The sequence below is a fragment of the Symphalangus syndactylus genome, chromosome 18 (assembly GCF_028878055.3).
Source record: "Symphalangus syndactylus isolate Jambi chromosome 18, NHGRI_mSymSyn1-v2.1_pri, whole genome shotgun sequence".
NCBI lineage: Eukaryota > Metazoa > Chordata > Mammalia > Primates > Hylobatidae > Symphalangus > Symphalangus syndactylus.
In genome coordinates, this window is record NC_072440.2 from 24,457,097 (window position 1) to 24,475,398 (window position 18,302).

The window sequence follows — 18,302 nt, forward strand, 5'->3', positions numbered from 1 at the left end:
TGGGACAAGATATTGGCAGTAGATATTAGCATTATTAGCTGTACCTCACCTGTCCTGCTTGTACAAGTTCATACACAAAGTGGGGGTGGAAAATCTTTCTGCACGGCATCCAATCACTGCCCTTCAAAAGCACGTAAGATATAGGGCACTGCAGGCTAATAATGACATACAGAAATTCGCCTGAAATAATCTCTTATCATACACACCCACACTCAACACAAAGCATCGGTAGGACTAATACTCTTCTGAAAAATGGAGGAAGTCTTAAATTCTACCTTTGAAAAGATAAGGATAGCTCTTCCCATCTGATCCAAGAAAGAGAAGTTTCTTTGGCTTGGTTTTAGTCGGTAAGATTGTGATGGTTCCGCCCACACTATGGATTGTGACAGTGTCTCTGGCTGAGACTTCCCCAGGAAGAGCAATTTCAGTGTTAGTCATGGCAGCCAACCATGGACTGATTTCTTCAAGACGCAAGATGTAACTTGCACGTTTCTGTGCTCTCTGTTGCAAACTTAGCATTATCTATATTCATAAGATAGGAGAAACAAACTTACATTAGATTAGAACACTTATTTTCTTCCACATTCAATCTAGCATAAAAGTAAATTTTAGGTCAGGGCGGCAGCTCATGCCTGTAATCCTAGCACTTTGGGAGGCTGAGGTAGGCAGATCACTTGAGTTCAGGGGTTCAAGACCAGCCTGGGTAACATGGCAAAACCCCATCTCTACAAAGAATACAAAAGTTAGTCAGGCACAGCGGCTTCTGCCTATAGTCCCAGATACTTGGGAAGCTAGGGCAGGAGAAGAGGATCACCTGAGCCCAGGAGGCAGAGGTTGCAGAGAGCCGAGATTACGCCACTACACGCCAGCCTGTGTGACAGAGGGAGACCCTGTCTCAAAAACAACAACGACTAAAGTAAATTTTAAAATCCATACAACTATCTGTTGTTCTAATTTCTACATTTAACTCAGTACTGGGATCTGGGCCATCCTGGATGGGTTAACGCTGGTGGCCGATGTGCATTACAGGATTCTTTGTTAAGACTCTTTCTTTTCCTCTGTCCAAACAAGCAGTGAAATCACAGGAGACAGAAGGAAAACACTACTGCGATCATCACCCAATTAGGGGCTTTTAGCAAACTATTAATAATTCCCCAATGTTGAGCTATGTATGCACAACACCAAAACAATCCAGTCCATGCAACAGGTACAGCCAGCAGTCAGCTGTCAGGTAGACAAATCTTTAAAAAGCCACCTGCAAAGTTATTAACATTAAATTACAAGAAAAAACGAGGCTCAATCTACTCTTATCAAACTGGAGAAAAGGAAATTTGGTGGATCTCTAAGAGACTTAACAAAACTGAAGAAAAGACAAAGACAAATAAGAACATTTTTAACAGAGAAGTAACCATTTAGGTCTGACCACTTGAGGTTTGCAGAAAAGCCCCATAATACTTTCTAATAACCAGAGAGAACAGACTCTATGTACAGTTGTGTTGTTACATGCAGCGAACTCAATAATATGCACCCAAATTAACAAATCATGTGAAAAAATGTAAAGCAATCTTCAGCAAGCTCTGTTCATAAAAAGAAAAAACCAATTGGAAACACCCCAAGTGCCCAATGACAAAAGAATAAATTGTGGTATTTTCATATAACAGATCATTGTTTAGCTACACAAACACACACAAAAAAATCGATCAATTATTTTAAAACTTAATACCAATCCAGTATGGCAGTAAAAAGAAGTAGACACGTACACACAATATGATCTCATTCGTAGAGGTTCAAAAACAGGCAGAAACTAAACAGTGTCATTTAGAAATGCATCTATAAACAAAAACTATTTTTTAAAAAGTAGATAGTGATTAATTAAAACTCAGAAAACTAGTTGTGGGTGGGGAGATAAAATTAGGGAGAGAAGTAGGACTTCTATAAAGTTTAATTTCTTTAGGTAATTCCTTTTTTTTTTGAGCTGTACTATATCTAAAAGAGAGACAGGTATTCTTAATTTTTAAAATTATTCTTTAAATGTACAAAATCATTTAAAAAATTTTCTGTGATTTATTATACACACACACACACACACACACACACAGGGTTCACAGGGTTTCCTCCTATATCCTCTTCTGATTTTCTAACTTGATTTACTGAAAGGCAAACAAAGAAACAAGAAACTGGTCTTAGAACACAAGGAAACGAGGCCGGGAGCAGTGGCTCACACCTGTAATCCCAGCACTTTGGGAGGCCGAGGAGGGTGGATCACTTGAGGCCAGGAGTTCGAGACCAGCCTGGCCAACATGGTGAAACTCCGTCTCTACTAAAAGTACAAAAATTAGCCAAGCATGGTGGTGTGTGCCTGTAATCCCAGCTACACGGGATGCTGAGGCAGGACAATCACTTAAACCCGGGAGGCAGAGGCTGCAGTGAGCCAAGATCGTGCCACTCACTCCAGCCTGGGCAACAGAGACTCCATCTCAAAAAAACAAACAAAAAAAAAACAAACAAAAAAAACAAACAACACCCCCCCACCCACCTACCTACACACACACACAAACACACACACACACACACACACACACACACACAGGGAAACTCGAGTTTTGGCAAGAACACATAATAAACTTCATCCTTCATGTTAGTTTTCTTTCTTGTACTTCTAGCTATTTGCTCTGAATTTAGCACCTTGCATTTGCTAAAGTTGGCTGTACTTTTTGTTTCTATATGTATCTTTTAATAGCTTTCTCACTGCTCAGGTTCAGTAAGGAAATCAGTTAGGAGCAATAAAGGTAAGAGACAGAGAAAAGAGGGAGGGAGAAGGAAAAGCTGGAGCTCAAAGTAATAAGCTCCCCCAACTAATGGCGCTATTTGCTAGAAAAGATAAAGACCTAAGAGAATATAGAATTAAGAAAACCAAAATATAAAAGATAAGGGTTCTCAAATATGTGAATACACTAATCATCCCACGCAGCATATGTGGAATTGATTCCAGAACAACTACTTGTAAAACTTTATGTTGTTATAAATGACTATTTTATCTGTTAGAAATACTGAATGCTCTCCTCGTGAAAAACTACATAGGCACAAAGTTAAATTTCTTATCTTTAATGAGGCAAATAAAGCAGGCAACCAATATTTAGCTCAGGGTCACAGCCCCTTCCTTGGCTAATTTCTTCATCTGTTGTTCACTGGTGTGAGCCTTCCATACATGAAAGATTGGGCACCTTTTCCATCCATCCCCCTTTGCCCACTGATTTCCAAATTCTTAAACAGAAACACTTTTTTCTATATTCATTATAAGCAACTGGCCACAGGCTGCCCTCTACAGGCTAAAATCTCTTACATTCCAAGTAAGGAGTCCACTTATTTAAATTTTGTATCTCATGGGAACTGTGATGTGCCATTCCAGTAGCATGCTTGGGATTATTCCGTACCTCTTTAAATGGAATCCAGCTGCTCCCAGGCTTTGCAGGGTTCGATGGAGTCTTCAGTTTTTCTAGGGCATTTTCAATGGCATCACCATAGTTATCCTGAAACCATTTTTCATGAGGTGTTTCTGCTGGAGCCGCTGTGATACTCCTCACATGCTCCAAAGCAAATACGATGGGCTTCATCAAAGCTGTGTGCTTCTCCCGCATGATTGCAATTTTCTCTTCTCTGACCAAGAAGACATTTTTATTCAAAAACTTAAACGTGTACATTAAAGTTTTACACAAACATGGAACAATTTAAATATATCAACTGTTAAGTAAACAGTACCAAGGAATAAGTCTAAATAAAGCAATAACATATTCACAAAGTAAATTACTAACAAAGAATTTTTTTTTTTTTTTTTTTTTTTTTTTTTTTTTTTTTTTTTTTTTTGAGACAGAGTTTTGCTCTGTCGCCAGGCTGGAGTGGAGTGGTACAATCTTGGCTCACTGCAACCTCCACATCCCAGGTTCAAGCAATGCCTCTGCCTCAGCCTCCTGAGTAGCTGGGAATACACGCGCGCGCCACCACGCCCAGCTAATTTTTTGTATTTTAGTAGAGATGGGGTTTCACCATGTTGGCCAGGATGGTCTCGGTCTCCTGACCTCGTGATCCACCCGCCTCGGCCTCCCAAAGTGCCGGAATTACAGGCATGAGTCACCGGGCCCAGCCAAGAATTTTTTGTTTTTTAAAAAAATGCAGCTCATAAAAGCAGCAGCTCCTCTTTTCAATGAATTAAATGATGCAGGGAAAATGTGATATCAACGTGCAAAAGAATGAAGCAATAACTCAAAATGGATCAAAGACCTAAACTTAAAAGCTAAGACTACAAAACTCTTAGAAGAAAACATAAGGGAAAGGTTTCATGACACCAGATTTGGCAATGACTCCTTGGATATGGCACCAAAAGCACAGACAAATTAAATTGAGCTACATCAAAATTAAAACGTTTGTAAATCAAAAAATACTATACACTATGGAGAATGAAAAGACAACCCACAGAATGGCAGCAAATATTTGCAAATCATGTATCTGATAAGGGTTAGTACCCAGAATACATAGAGAACTCCTACAATTCAACAATAAAAAAAACAAAAAACACAATTAAAAAATGGGCAAAGGACTTGTAATGACATTTCTCCAAAGATAGGCAAATGGCCAATAAACACATGAAAGGATGCTCAACATCACTAGTCATTAGGAAAATCCAAATCAAAACCACAGTGAGATACCACTACGCATCCATCAAAACAGCTATTGTCAAAAAAAGAAAAGAAAAGAAGTGTTGCCAAGGATTAGGAGAAACTGGAACCCTCATGCATGGCTAGGAGGATTGTAAAATGGTGCAACCACTGTGGAAAAGTTTGTTGGCTCCTCAGTAAGTCAGAGGTAGAACTGCCATACGATTCAGCAAATCCACTAGATCATCCACAAAACATACATGAAATTCACAAAAAATAATAGAAAGCAGAGACTCAAACAGATACTTGTACACCAATGTTCACAGCAGCATTGTTCATAGGACTAAAATGTAGAAGCAACCCAGCTGTCCATAAACAGATGGATGGACAAAACGTGTTATAATCATACAATATTATTCAGCAATAAAAAAATGAAATTCTATCACGTTACAACATAATAAACCTTCAGGCCATTATTCTAAGTATAAAAAGCCAAACACAAAAAGGTGGATACTTTATATTTCTACTTCTATGAGGTAGCTAAAATAGGCAAATTCATAGAGATGGCAAGTAGAATAGAGGTGGCCAGGAACTGAGGTGAGGGGGAAATGAAGAGATAATCTTTAATGAGTACAAAGCTTCTTCTGCTTAAGATAATGAATAAGTTCTGGAAATGGACCATGGTGATGGTTGTACAATATTGTGAATGTATTTAGTGACACTGAATTGTACACTTAAAAATGATTAAAATAGTAAATTTTATGTTATTTATACTTTGACACAAAGAGGCAGCTTCACCGTCTCAGGACAAGTGTATGGAAACATACTTGCGTAAGGTATTGTTGTTCTGGACTCTCTTCACCTCATCTTCGAGCTGCTGAATTCGTCTCAGGACATACATGTGTTGTTGCAGCAAAACTCCCAGCCAGAGCTCATCCCAGAGCACAGTGACCCTGCGCAGTTCAGCCACGAGCATCTGAACCTGCATACACAGCACACCCAAATAGCTCATCTACAAGCCTATGCACAGCACAGCTCTTCAAACACTGGACTTTGTAAGTTAAGTGTGTGCAATTTGTGCTCATTATACAATTGGAGAACCCTGACTGGTGATTGTCAATACAGATTGGCAAAAGCAATTTTTATTATTCTAAAAAAAATTCTTCTACAACATGTGAGTTTCTTTGTACCTGTAACACCATGGTTGGGTTTGCAGAGGACAGCTTATCTACAATTTTGCTGTAACAATCCTGCATCATGGCTTGGTCTTCATTTAATCCACTTTTAGGTTCATCCTTATTGCTATCCTGAGATGCAGGAGGACTTCCTCCCTCACATTCAGAAACCAGCAATTCTTCTCCTTGAATATTGCCAAGTAAAGTTGGAATTGCAGTGGAAAATTTATTTCCTGTAATGAAACAGGAGAACAAGGAATATTTTGAACATTTCTCCCATGTGCATATGCTGAGTTAGGGAAAACACTGATAATCTATTTGACTCAAGAGCACTCATTGAACTCGTTTGCCTTCCAGGCATCAAATTGATTAAAGATTGTGGATATTCTGCCTTTTTATAGGTAGAGCTTTCATATTTATTAATATTATAAGCTAATGGAAGATACGAAGGAGAAAGATAATAAGTGTTTAACAAATAATGTATTCTTCAAGCCAGAGTTCAAAACTTGGTATAATCCTTTCTTTTTTTTTTTTTTTTTGGACACAGGGTCTAGCTCTGTTGCCCAGGTTGGAGTACAGTGGCACGATCTCGGCTCACTGCAACCTGTCTCCTGGGTTCAAGTGATTCTTGTGCCTCAGCCTCCTGAACAGCTGGGACTACAGGTGTGTGCTACCATATCCAGCTAATTTTTTTATTTTTTTAATAGAAATAGGGTTTCACCATGTTGTCCAGGCTGGTCTCAAACTCCTGGCCTCAAGTGATCCACCCTCCCTGGCCTCCCAAAGTGCTGGTATTACAGGTGTAAGCCACTGCCCCTGGCCAAAACTTGGTATAATTCTTATCTACCAGTAACAGCTCAGTGAGCCTGGCAGTTACTCCATTTCTCCACGTCTTGGTGGATTACTGTCAAGGCTATAGATAATGTGTAAAGCACATGTCCTGGTGCCAGATACACAGTAGTTACTCCATCAATAAATGCTAATTATTACTAATAAAAAAACCTACAGCTGGGCACGGTGGCTCATACCTGTAATCCTATCACTTTGGGAGGCCAAGGCAAGTGGATCACGAGGTCAGGAGTTCAAGACCAGCCTGGCCAAGATGGTGAAACCCCGACTCTACTAAAAGTACAAAAATTAGCCGGGCGTGGTGGCACGTGCATGTAATCCCAGCTACTCAGGAAGCTGAGGCAGAGAAGTGCTTAAACCTGGGAGGCGGAGACTGCAGTGAGCTGAGATGGCGCCACTGCACTCCAGCCTGGGCGACAGAATGAAACTCCATATGAAAAAAAAAAAAAAAAACCCTACAAACTAACATCTCTGGAACATAAAGCTTAAAAACTTTGACCTAACTAAAATCATTGGCATAGTCATTTATATTTAAAGTAGCAATATTTGAATATTCCATACCTGAAGCCTGGGATTCACTACTAAGCGATATGGTACCCACTATTGCAGGATACAATATGAGATGTGGGGAATCCTGAGCCACGCGGCAGAGAAGGTTACAAATACTTTGGCGCACATACACTTCAGGGTGGTTTAAGCGTGAGAAAAGTTGCGGAATAATTCCTTCAGGACAAGAAGAGAGAAAGACACTTTAAAGTTATTTAAAACTATGAAGAAACTATCAGCATCGTAGATCAAACAGATAAAACCTGATGTGTGTCGCCATTAGTACAAATTTTAAGAGTTCAAAGTTCTCCCTGTGATAATAAAGAACCATACACAACAGTTCTTGATTCGCAAGTCTGGTTAAGGTTGGTTTAAATACAGAGCTGTAATCAAAGGCCAGGGCAGCTCAAAAATGTTATGGAGAAATGTATCTTCCATGAATGCCTACAAACAAGGCAGACACAGACAAGTTTTACAGAGGGTATACAAAACCTTTTGAAAATTTTTCACCACCCTCTCCAAAATTCATTTTGTATATAAAAAGCTCCTGCCTTTCAGCTTCCCATTTCTTGGAAAGGTGGGAGGAAAAGTCCTAGTGATGTAACAAGCAGTGCAGGGTGTCCTAGGAAGTTAATCTGGCTGTTCTTTTTACACATTGAAATAATAAACATAAGGAAACCACTTTTTAAAATCTTAATATATCCTAGTGAGAAACAATTTTTCCTGAAACATTTTATGCAGGTCTCACCTCTCCACGGTGCAGTGGGTGTTGTCTCCAAGCCATGCTCCAGATACTGCCGAAGCTCACCAGCATGCTTCACAAGCAACCGCAGCAGGCGCAATGTGGCCATCACGATCATGTCATCAGTGCTCTGTTCCACTCTGTGACTTAAATGCAGCCTAGGGTCATCCTCATCTAAAGGAATCTAAGAGTGAAAGATGAGGGGAATAAATAAGAAAATAACTCAGAACACTACTTTTGTTTAATAAGAAAAAGTTTCCAAATAAATTTTCTTAGAACACTGTGCTACATACTTGACCAGCGTTGAGTTTAAGGAAAGTAAAGTATGCACTGCAAGAGAGTTTGTACAGGCTGAATATTCTATCTACAACTTTCCTCCACACTTTAATAACTCCTTCAGTTGCACTTTCATCAAGTTCTGAAAGCCATGGGCAGCTTGATATCAACTGACGCCAGATAACATCAACCATGTCATCTTCTTCATTATCTTCACTCTCTGTTATCTGAAGCGTTATATCTTCATCCTGAAGAAAAATTGTGCGCAAAATGCTATTTTAAATACAAACTGAAAAGGGAAAAAGGTATGTAATTTGACTATCATAAAAACATTCTTCTCATATATAAAAGATAAAATTATCCCACATTTAGTGTTATACACACTAAGTCAATGTCAGTATGCTTCTCTTTATATTTACTAATATGAAGCCAGTGAAGAAAAATATAAGCATTGAGCAAAGATTAGACTTTTCTGGGGTTTCGTTGTACTTTAAATGCTTCCAAGTTACAATACGGTACTCTGCCTGCAGAAATTTTTTTTTTCCTTGTGACAAAGTCTCACTCTGTCACCCAGGCTGGAGTGCAATGACACAGTCATGGCTCACTGCAACCTCTCTGCCTCCCAGGTTCCAGCGATTCTCATGCCTCAGCCTCCTAAGTAGCTGAGATTACAGGTGCCCACCACCACGTCCTGCTGTTTTTTTGTGTTTTTAGTAGAGACAGGGTTTCACCATGCTGGCCAGGCTTGTCTCAAACTCCTGACCTCAGGTGATCCGCCTGCCTCGGCCTCTCAAAGTGCTGGAATTACAGGTGTGAGCCACTGCACCCAGCCTATGCCTGCAAAAAAATAAGCACAATCTGCTCAAAAGTTTGAAGCTGAATGTACACAGAATACATATATTAAACCTCATTCTCTTCACAGTACTGTGCATGTATCAGACACTAGCTTAGGCAGAGACTTAGATACGCTGCTGTTTACAGCAAGAACTGATCGATATAGCTTAGCTTGGCAAGTAAAATCCATGCCTTTGAGGACTGCAACTAAATAATATATTGCTTTGGCATTCTAGAATTGACGGAACTCTGAGGGGAGAGAGTGTGAATTACACAGATCATCCAGTCCATTTTCAACACTGGCTGCACATTAGCATCACCTAGTAAGTTTAAAGACACACATACACACATACACACATACACATACACACACACACACGTCTCATTCAGAATATCTGGGAGTAAGTTTCGTGCACTGGCATATGTTAAAAGCTCACAACCAAGGATTAAGAACTTACAATTTCTGATAAGAGTAATTAAAAAATAAATTAAATTTACCTAAAGTGAACTTCACTTATTAACTTTTTTTTTCTTTTGAGACAGTCTCACTCTGTCACCCAGGCTGGAGTGCAGTAGTGTGATCTCACTGCAACCTTCAAGTGGTTCTCCTGCCTCAGCCTCCTGAGTAGCTGGCATTACAGGCATGCACTACCACACCCTGCTAATCTTTGTATTTTTAGTAGAGATGGGTTTCGCCATGTTGGCCAGGCTGGTCTCGAACTCCTGGCCTCAAGTGATCCACCCACCTCAGCCTCCCAAAGTGCTGGGATTACAGGTGTGAGCCACCATGCCAAGCCAACTTCGCCTATTTTTAACAGGACTCTAAGGAAATGCCTTATTTTCTCAAAAGAAGTATATTCTTCTTAGAAAACTATAACTCACTTTCATCTTAAAATGCAGAAGTTTTTATTTACAACAACAATTGGTAAGCCCCATTCAATATTTTATCAAATATATATGATCAATTTTCTCAAAATCAATGATTTGGAGTAGCAGTCATGCCCCAAGCACCATGTTTTCCTTGCCTGAATCCCTGCTGGCCGACACACAGCCTGTCCAAGAATACCATATATTCTCTCTTTCTCTTCCTCAGTTATAGTGTCTGGAAGCAGATTCTGAACTTCAGATTTTTCTCTAGGCAGCAGACGAACACCTTCTCCCTGACTATAAAAATAAACAAGTCATCAGTATTTCAGCTACCCAAACTTTACAATATCAGCAGACATTTAAATATCTATTTATGCAATGCATAAATAAACTACACATTTAAACATACCTGGCATTGTCAACCACCTTTCTGCCCCACCTATAAGCCCAGCTGGCCAACGCTGCCCAAGATTTGGCTACTTCAGGTGCCTGTACTGAAGATAGGTGATACAACTGTCCCAAAATGAAGTCAGGTTCTCCAACTCCAATATGCACTGCCAAAATGGACAAAAAAAAAAAAAAATTATAATAAAAGAACCCAACAATGTTACATTCATAAATTCCTAATGACATTCCCATTAGCATTTTACGTTTTTATCTGCAAGCAATAAAAAGTTCCATAATATTACTGTACATAACTTGATAAGGCACAAATATGAATTATGTTCTCTAAAAGGTTGGTATGTTGAAATGAATTCATTAGCTTCCCAAGTAAGATTGTATTATCTCCTGTGGAAGACATCAATGTTTTTCATGACACTGAACATTGTAAACAGTCAGGTGTCAGCTGTGCTGTAGAATGTCTTGCATTATGAATCTGACTGGCTATTTCCTCATGATCAGATTCACTTTAATCATTCTGGCAAAAATAATAAATAGGTGATGAGTATACTGTTTCATTCATACAGACTCATGAAGCAAACATCTTTATTCCCTTGTTAGAGGTGAAGACACTGCCTGCTATAGTGCATCTGCCAAGATGAAGATTTATAATGACAACAAGACATATCCTTTATGAATATCAAGACTCTATCAAAATTAACACCAACGTAAGTAATTAAAACTCTTAGGCTTCAGAACAACAAAATTAAGGTATATTCTCATGTTTCAGCAAAGAAAATCATCTCCCAAATTTTCTCTCAAATTTTAAAAACAGGGGAATTGTGCCTTCCACAACAGGCACTCAAACATGCACAGAATCAACTACCCTATCTGTAAGGTATCTTTCTGTTACTAGCACTAGCATCAGAATGGGAAACTTGAATCTTTATATAGTTCCTGTGTTCCACCAATCAATAGGAACACAGGTAACTATTTTAAATCTTTGTTGCTCCTTCTATTGTGAGGTGAAATTTTTTTATATGAGGGGCAGGATCTTATTGCCAGCAAAAACATCTAAGTCCATAAAAGCAAATAGCCTGGGGGCAGAGTTCAGTGACTTCCAAAATGGCATTCGATCCTAAATATGTTTTAGTTATTTCCCGACAATAAAATACACTCAATTTCCACAGATATACTTTTTATGGAAAATTATAGCCAGCATAACATTATAAACTTTAAAACAGAAAAAAATATAGCTTCTAAAATTAGTATTCTAAAGCTAATAAAGCAACTCTACCTGTAGATTCACTCTCGATCCGAGGATACTCTTCTTCCATCGTATTAACAGATGGCAGTTCTATTAAAGTCAGTATGTTTTTAGACAAAGTAGAAAGACCTGTGAAGTTCTGTTGGTGCTGAGCTCTGTAAACCTGTTTCAGCTGTCCTGAAATCTCTTTCCATTCTGCCTGGATCCATTTAGCCAGTGTCAGAATTGACTTAGCAACTGCATATTCAGCTTTCGCAGACTTGCAGAAAGATATGGCACAAGAACTCAACATTTCCATTGCATGTGTTGACTGGCCTACAGAAAACCACAAAGTCAGAACTTAGAACCTTTAAAAGCAAATGATGGAGGGAGGCACTTGGATTAGGAAACAAACAAAAATGCAAATGACTGACATTACTTCAGTGTAAAATAATCAACTTAAAAAAAAAATAGAGACAGGACCTCACCATGTTGCCCAGCATGGTTTCAAACTCCTGTGCTCAAGCAATCCTACTGTCTTAGCCTCCCAAAGTGCTGAGATTGCAGGCATTAGCCACTATGCCCAGCCAAAATACTAAACTTTTTTTTTTTTTTTGAGACAGGGTTTTGCTCTGTCACCCAGGCTGGAGTGCAGTAGCACAATCAGGGCTCACTGTAGCCTCAACTTCCCAGGCTCAAGCAATTCTCCTGCCTCAGCCCCTCAAGGAGCCGGAACCACAGGCATGTTCCACCACACCCGCCTAATTTCTTTGAATTTCAGTTTGGCTGAGGTTTCACTCTGTTGCCCAGGCTGGTGTCAAACTCCTCCTAAGCTCAAACAATCCTCCCATCTTGGCCTCCCAAAGTGCTCAGATTATAGGCATGAGCACCTGGCCCAAAATAATAAAGTTAAAAAAAACAAGTAAATTCAGTGATCAATGATCTCCGGAAATACTTCTTACTTTAATACATTGCAACAAAATTCTTTTAAAAGCACAGAATTATAAAGGTAAGTCAGTAATAAGCAACTTATTATTCAGGATGCAGATGTTCTGCAACAGCTGGAGATGATCAACTTTCCTATTACTACCTTATACCATACATACACAGTAACATTCATATACATGATTTTTATTACACTCATGTATTAACCATAATTAATTTTACTAACCTGCTGTATATAGCAATTTGGTTTTTTCAATATCAAGTTCGGGCCCCCATTTTTCATCCACTTGACCTTGGGTTGATAGTTTTTTAAAATGTTGGACTAAATCCTGTGCAGTGGTGGTCTTTCCCAGCTGAACTTCACTGCACTGTGCCAGCAGTCTTGTTGCAAGGGACACATTCCCTCGTTTTCTAGCAAATTTTGCTGCTGTTAGACCTAATTCCATGAGATGGCTTCTAATTGGGACTGTTTGTTCTGAAGAGAGGAAAACGTTTTATTAGTCCCTAATTTGTCTAAACCAGACTGCATGGAAACATGGCCAAAAAATTATTCCCCAACTATCCCTCTTCTGCACCACCTCCTGAAACAAAGATAACTCATCCTCAAATCCCTAGCAGCTAGCACAGTGCTTGAGATACAATGAACAGGTTTTGCTAAATTAAATGTATACAATGAAGTAAAGTCAAGTCATTCATTTCAAGAAATTTCTTTTTAGTTTCTGAATCTTTGGCAAAAAGCCTGGGCCAACGGGTAGGGAAAGAAAGGAAGCAGGGAAGGCTAAACCATCCCCCCACACTTCTTCTGTAAGTACTCTCTGCCCTTCAACCATTCTCTTGGTTTTCTTCCTACCTTGCTGAAGAATCCTCAGTCTGTTTCTCTTCCATTACTCATCCATTAAACACCGGTGCTCCTTGGACTCAGTCCTAGGCTCTCTACTTTTCCCACTGCATACTCTCCCTGGACATCATCATCATCTCTTCCTGCGTCTTCAATTACCACAGAAATGCTGACAACCGCTGAATCTTCACCCAGACCTGATATCTGAATCCCACCTGCCAACCGGTCATCTACACTCTATTTATTTCAAGAGTGCTTCCGCTAATGTCAGTCATGCCAAATGGAGTTCATTTTCCACCACCCTCCAAATCTACTCCCTTTTTCCATTTTCCGCTTCTCAAGGAAGGGCACAGGATCAGCCGGCTGCCTGTGAAAAGTACTTGGCCACCATCACAGACTTTACTTTCAACCCTCATGGCCCATTTGCTTTTTCCTTTCCCTGCTGCCACCCTAGTTACCCTCTTTAGCAGAGACTTCAGCATAACTTAGGTCCCTTTGCCCCCATTCTTATACTCTTCTAATCCATTTTCCAACTTGCAACTGAAGTGATATTACGCGAAGGGTAAATCTGAACATTTAACTTCCCTGCTTAAAAGCCTCTGATAACTTCTCACTGCCATTCTGACAAATCCCAAACTCCTGAATTCGGCTTGTTACTGATGCCTTCCAGCATTCGATTCCAATCTCAATCTCATCCAGCGCTCCATCTCTTCCTGCTCTCTCTTAGGTGAACTGCGTCATCTAAGAATCATTATTTTCTCGGCCTGCACACGTTTTTTCTAACCAAGTCAGCCTGCCTTCTTCCTCATCTTTATCTTCCTTAACTCTTAGCTTAAATGTTACTTCTCCACAAGTCTTTTTCTGATTCCTAGGATTAAATCAGTGCCCTCGTTATTTGCTATTCCTTGTTGTGGGTTTGTTTTTTGAGACAGGGTGTCACTCTGTCACCCAGGCTGGAGTGCAGTGGCATGATCATAGCTTGCTGCAGCCTTCATTTCCCAGGCTCATGCTATCCGCCCACCTCAGCCTCCTAAGCAGCTGGGACTACAGGCACATGCCACTACACCCAGGTGATATTTTTTTCTTTTTGAGATGGAGTCTGGCTCTGTCACCCAGGCTGGAGTGCAGTGGCGTGATCTTGGCTCACTGCAAGATCCGCCTCCCGGGTTCATGCCATTCTCCTGCCTCAGCCTCCCGAGTAGCTGGGACTACAGGCGCCCGCCCCAACGCCCAGCTGATTTTTTTGTATTTTTAGTAGAGATGGGGTTTCACCGTGTTATCCAGGATGGTCTCAATCTCCTGACCTCGTGATCCACCCGCCTCAGCCTCTCAAAGTGCTGGGATTACAGGCGTGAGCCACCGCGCCCGGCCCACACCTGGGTGATTTTTTAAATTCTTCTAGTAGAGACAGGGTCTCGCTATGTCGGGTCGCCGTGTTTGATGTCAGTTTTCCCTGCCAGAATCTACAATCTCCTTGATCACCATTATATCCCAACGTAGAGCACAGTACCTGGTACAAAGCACATTTGATCAATACTTCCTGAATAAAGAAATAAAAATGAAGAGGAATGGAGTTCTGTCTCTGAATATAACTGCTGGTTACTGACTTTTCTTCTCAATTTAAAAACTTACATGATATAAAAAAAGGACTGGTTGGGCAGTGGTGGCTCACACCTGTAATCCCAGCTACTCGGGAGACTGAGGCATAAGAATCACCTGAACCCAGGAGGCAGAGGCTGTAGTGAGCCAAGATCGTGCCACTGCACTCCAGCCTCGGCAACAGAGTAAGATGGTCTCCAAAAAAAAAAAAAAAAAAGGTACTTGTGAAGCCCTATTATATGACACGCTCTGTGCTAGGACTTTTATATATCTTGTCTCATCTCTTCATCTCATATAATCCTTACAAGTATCTCAAAAATGGGGAAATCCCCATATAACTGAAAAGGAAAGCAGTTCAGAAGTTCACTGATGTGCCCTAAGGTTCCTCAATTTGCAAACATCAGGCCAATGATCCAACCCCAGGTATGTTTGGCAGTGAAGGACCAGTTGAGTCACAGCTGCAAGTAACAACCCTGCAGTACAACTCCCTCTCCCTATCTTGGCTGTTAGCTTACATTGACATTTAACACTCAAATTTACTCAGTAACACCAGCCATCATGTTTTCCACTAAAACGCCACAGCATTCTGGCAACTTTTCTATTTTAGAGCAATAAACTGTTAGCATCCCTTTCACATATAAATATTTATACAAATAGTAATTCTCCAGCCATTCATTTGGAGTATTTAAAACTTAACATTCATAGTACATTTTATGTGACAAGGAACTTATGTTCAGAACACAAAAATAAGTCTTATGTCTTCATTTAAAATGGGTGAAGAATTTGAACAAACATTTGCAAACTAAAATACAAATGAAATACACTCAACATCATTAATCATCAAGAAAATGTAAATAAAATTGTAAGATAATCACTAATAATCACTACATATGCACCACAGTGATTAAAATTTTTTTAAGTTAAGCCATGTGACCCAACAAGACGCATTCACTCCAGAGAAACACAAATATACATCCATTCAAAGACTTGCACATGAATGTTGAGGGCAGGTTTATACTGAATAGTACAATGTGAAAAAACCCCAAAATCTATCAAAGGATGAAGGGAGAAATAAACTGTGGTATATACATACAATAGAATATTACTCAATAATAAAAAGGATTGTATTCCTAATACATGCAATATGGGTAAACCTTAAAAATATCATGATGAGCAAGAGAAGCCAAACACAAGAGAACATGTTATGATTTCACGTACACGAAACTTTAGTAAAGACAAGTCTAATCTATAGTGACAGAAAGCAAATCAGTAACTGCTGACAGGAGCAAATGAGGAGATGATCCCAAGGGAATCTTCTGGGGTAAGACAGTGTTCTGTATCTTGATCGTATTGGTGGTCACACAAGTGAAGACACGTTAGAACTCATCAAACCATACACTTAGAATGTGTAATATAAACCTCAATAATGCAAAATTTAAAAAAACACCTTTTATTTTTCTCTTAAAAAAAAAAAAAAAACACTTACCTTTGATTTTCTCCAACAACTGATTCTGGTACATAGTATACCTTAATGCCTGCATCCATGGCCTCACGTCATGCTGTTTACATGAACGTAAAGCTTCACTGAAGAGTGGAATAAGACAGTCCTGCCAGACAAAAACCAAAATTACTTAACGTAAAACAGGCTCTTGATATGTTTGCAGATATATAGCAAGTCTTAAGTCCAAGACTGCAATATAGTTTGGCTACTTCAGATTGATTACAGTAGTTTTATCTATTACACTATACCCTTACATCATTTATCTTCTACTCACAAGAGGCAAGCACACAGTAAGAGAAAGCCTTTTGTTTTGAAGGGAAATTTTCTTCAGAATATTAAGTCTAATTTATCAATATACTTAATAAAGCACATTACAAAAAAAAAGTCACAGCACATTTACTATAAAGCAGACTGCTAAATTGCAGAAAAACATTACAACTAATGCTTTATAATGAAGTTCTCGAAGATCATCATTCATTCAGAAGCCCCCATCTCTGGCTGAACTTTACCCCATTTGGGATGAAGAGGAGAGATCTTTGGTTGCAGCAAATCTAAAATTTACGTAATCTGCCTAAAGGAACTGTCTTTACATACACCACCTCCCACCCCAAAAATAGAAGAAAAAAACTGAGCAATTTGCCATCCTTGAGATTATCTCAGGTTCTTCCATCTGCCCCATGTACTTCCCAAATGAAAGACTGCCTGAAAACAGCATGTTAGATTTCTGGATTTACTAGCTTGACCAACTACAAATCCTGTTTCAAAAAACTCAAAAAATAAGGTCTTTGTTCTACAGTAATGGCCATTAATAGTCATAAGAATGTGCTTGTAAAAATATACAGACCTCTGTTGAAAGTCTGTTAGAAACTGTGTTCTCCAAAGCAGATGAGCAATACAGCTGCAAGGTACTTAGAACTGGCAAAGACTGTGAAACTGTTAAAGTAGAAAGTCTCAGGGGTCCAATAGCGATGCGGGATGTTTGCTTCAAGTACTTTACCACATTTCTGAAACAAAATATTTACTGTCAATAATGAAAATTACAATTCATAACCACTCAAAGAATAGAGCAATTGATAAGATGCTATCAAACTGAAATCCAAAGTTAGGGGGAAGTAAGAGGAGCGGCCTGCTCTATAATAAAATGATATTAGCAAGTCAAGACATTTGCTTTTGGGGATTTTTACATTTTATTTCATTTCAACCTCCATTTATGTTGGCAAGCAGCATTCATATATCATATGACTTCTACAACTAAAAAGAAGCTATTAGCACTAGTATTTAGTAATCTAGTAACTCTCCTTCCAGCCCTCTTCACCCCATGTATGTTTATCACATGATATACACAATGTACATTTACCTCCGTAAGAGTAAACTTACTCAGTTATAGACTGCCACTTCTGATCTTGTTCTATCGGGTTTAAAGCAGTTGCCAAACAAACAGAACTTCTTAACAATTGAACTTCAATGGATTTCTGAAGTTCCCTTGGATCTGGACTTAACATGTTAGGAAGCAGTTTTTTCATGTCTATGGAAGTTAAATAAAATGTCATTAAGTTAATGTGCTTTTATTATAAATTTTGATTTATGTTTGGCATTATTAAAAACTAATCACCAATGAACAGCTCCTTTAATATTTAAGGTAGTTAAACACTATAAGCATTACTGAGAGCTAAATAAAAATCATACTTCATACAAAATTACTGTACCTCCGACCCCTAAAAAGCAGTTGCCTTCAAAGGCTCAAAAATCAGTAAGTCGAGGCCAGGCGTGGTGGCTCACTCCTGTAATCCCAGCACTTTGGGGGGCCAAGGTGGGTGGATCACGAGGTCAGGAGTTCAAGACCAGCCTGGC

General features: G+C 39.3%; 1 protein-coding gene across 3 annotated transcripts in view; it reads right to left on the reverse strand.

The window, feature by feature from the left end:
- SMG1 (SMG1 nonsense mediated mRNA decay associated PI3K related kinase) overlaps nucleotides 1-18,302 on the reverse strand; it is a 119,862-nt gene that overhangs the window by 31,987 nt on the left and 69,573 nt on the right. For all 3 annotated transcript variants that reach the window (XM_063623105.1, XM_055253810.2, XM_063623106.1), the window contains 14 exons: nucleotides 17,829-17,976; nucleotides 17,296-17,455; nucleotides 16,437-16,557; nucleotides 12,740-12,988; nucleotides 11,620-11,904; nucleotides 10,351-10,495; nucleotides 10,100-10,238; nucleotides 8,258-8,488; nucleotides 7,971-8,148; nucleotides 7,238-7,399; nucleotides 5,843-6,060; nucleotides 5,480-5,634; nucleotides 3,435-3,657; nucleotides 276-522 (listed from right to left, as the gene is read on the reverse strand). In XM_063623105.1, the coding sequence (XP_063479175.1) occupies nucleotides 276-522; nucleotides 3,435-3,657; nucleotides 5,480-5,634; nucleotides 5,843-6,060; nucleotides 7,238-7,399; nucleotides 7,971-8,148; nucleotides 8,258-8,488; nucleotides 10,100-10,238; nucleotides 10,351-10,495; nucleotides 11,620-11,904; nucleotides 12,740-12,988; nucleotides 16,437-16,557; nucleotides 17,296-17,455; nucleotides 17,829-17,976 (2,661 nt within the window). The remainder of the gene's footprint in view (nucleotides 1-275; nucleotides 523-3,434; nucleotides 3,658-5,479; nucleotides 5,635-5,842; nucleotides 6,061-7,237; nucleotides 7,400-7,970; nucleotides 8,149-8,257; nucleotides 8,489-10,099; nucleotides 10,239-10,350; nucleotides 10,496-11,619; nucleotides 11,905-12,739; nucleotides 12,989-16,436; nucleotides 16,558-17,295; nucleotides 17,456-17,828; nucleotides 17,977-18,302) is intronic.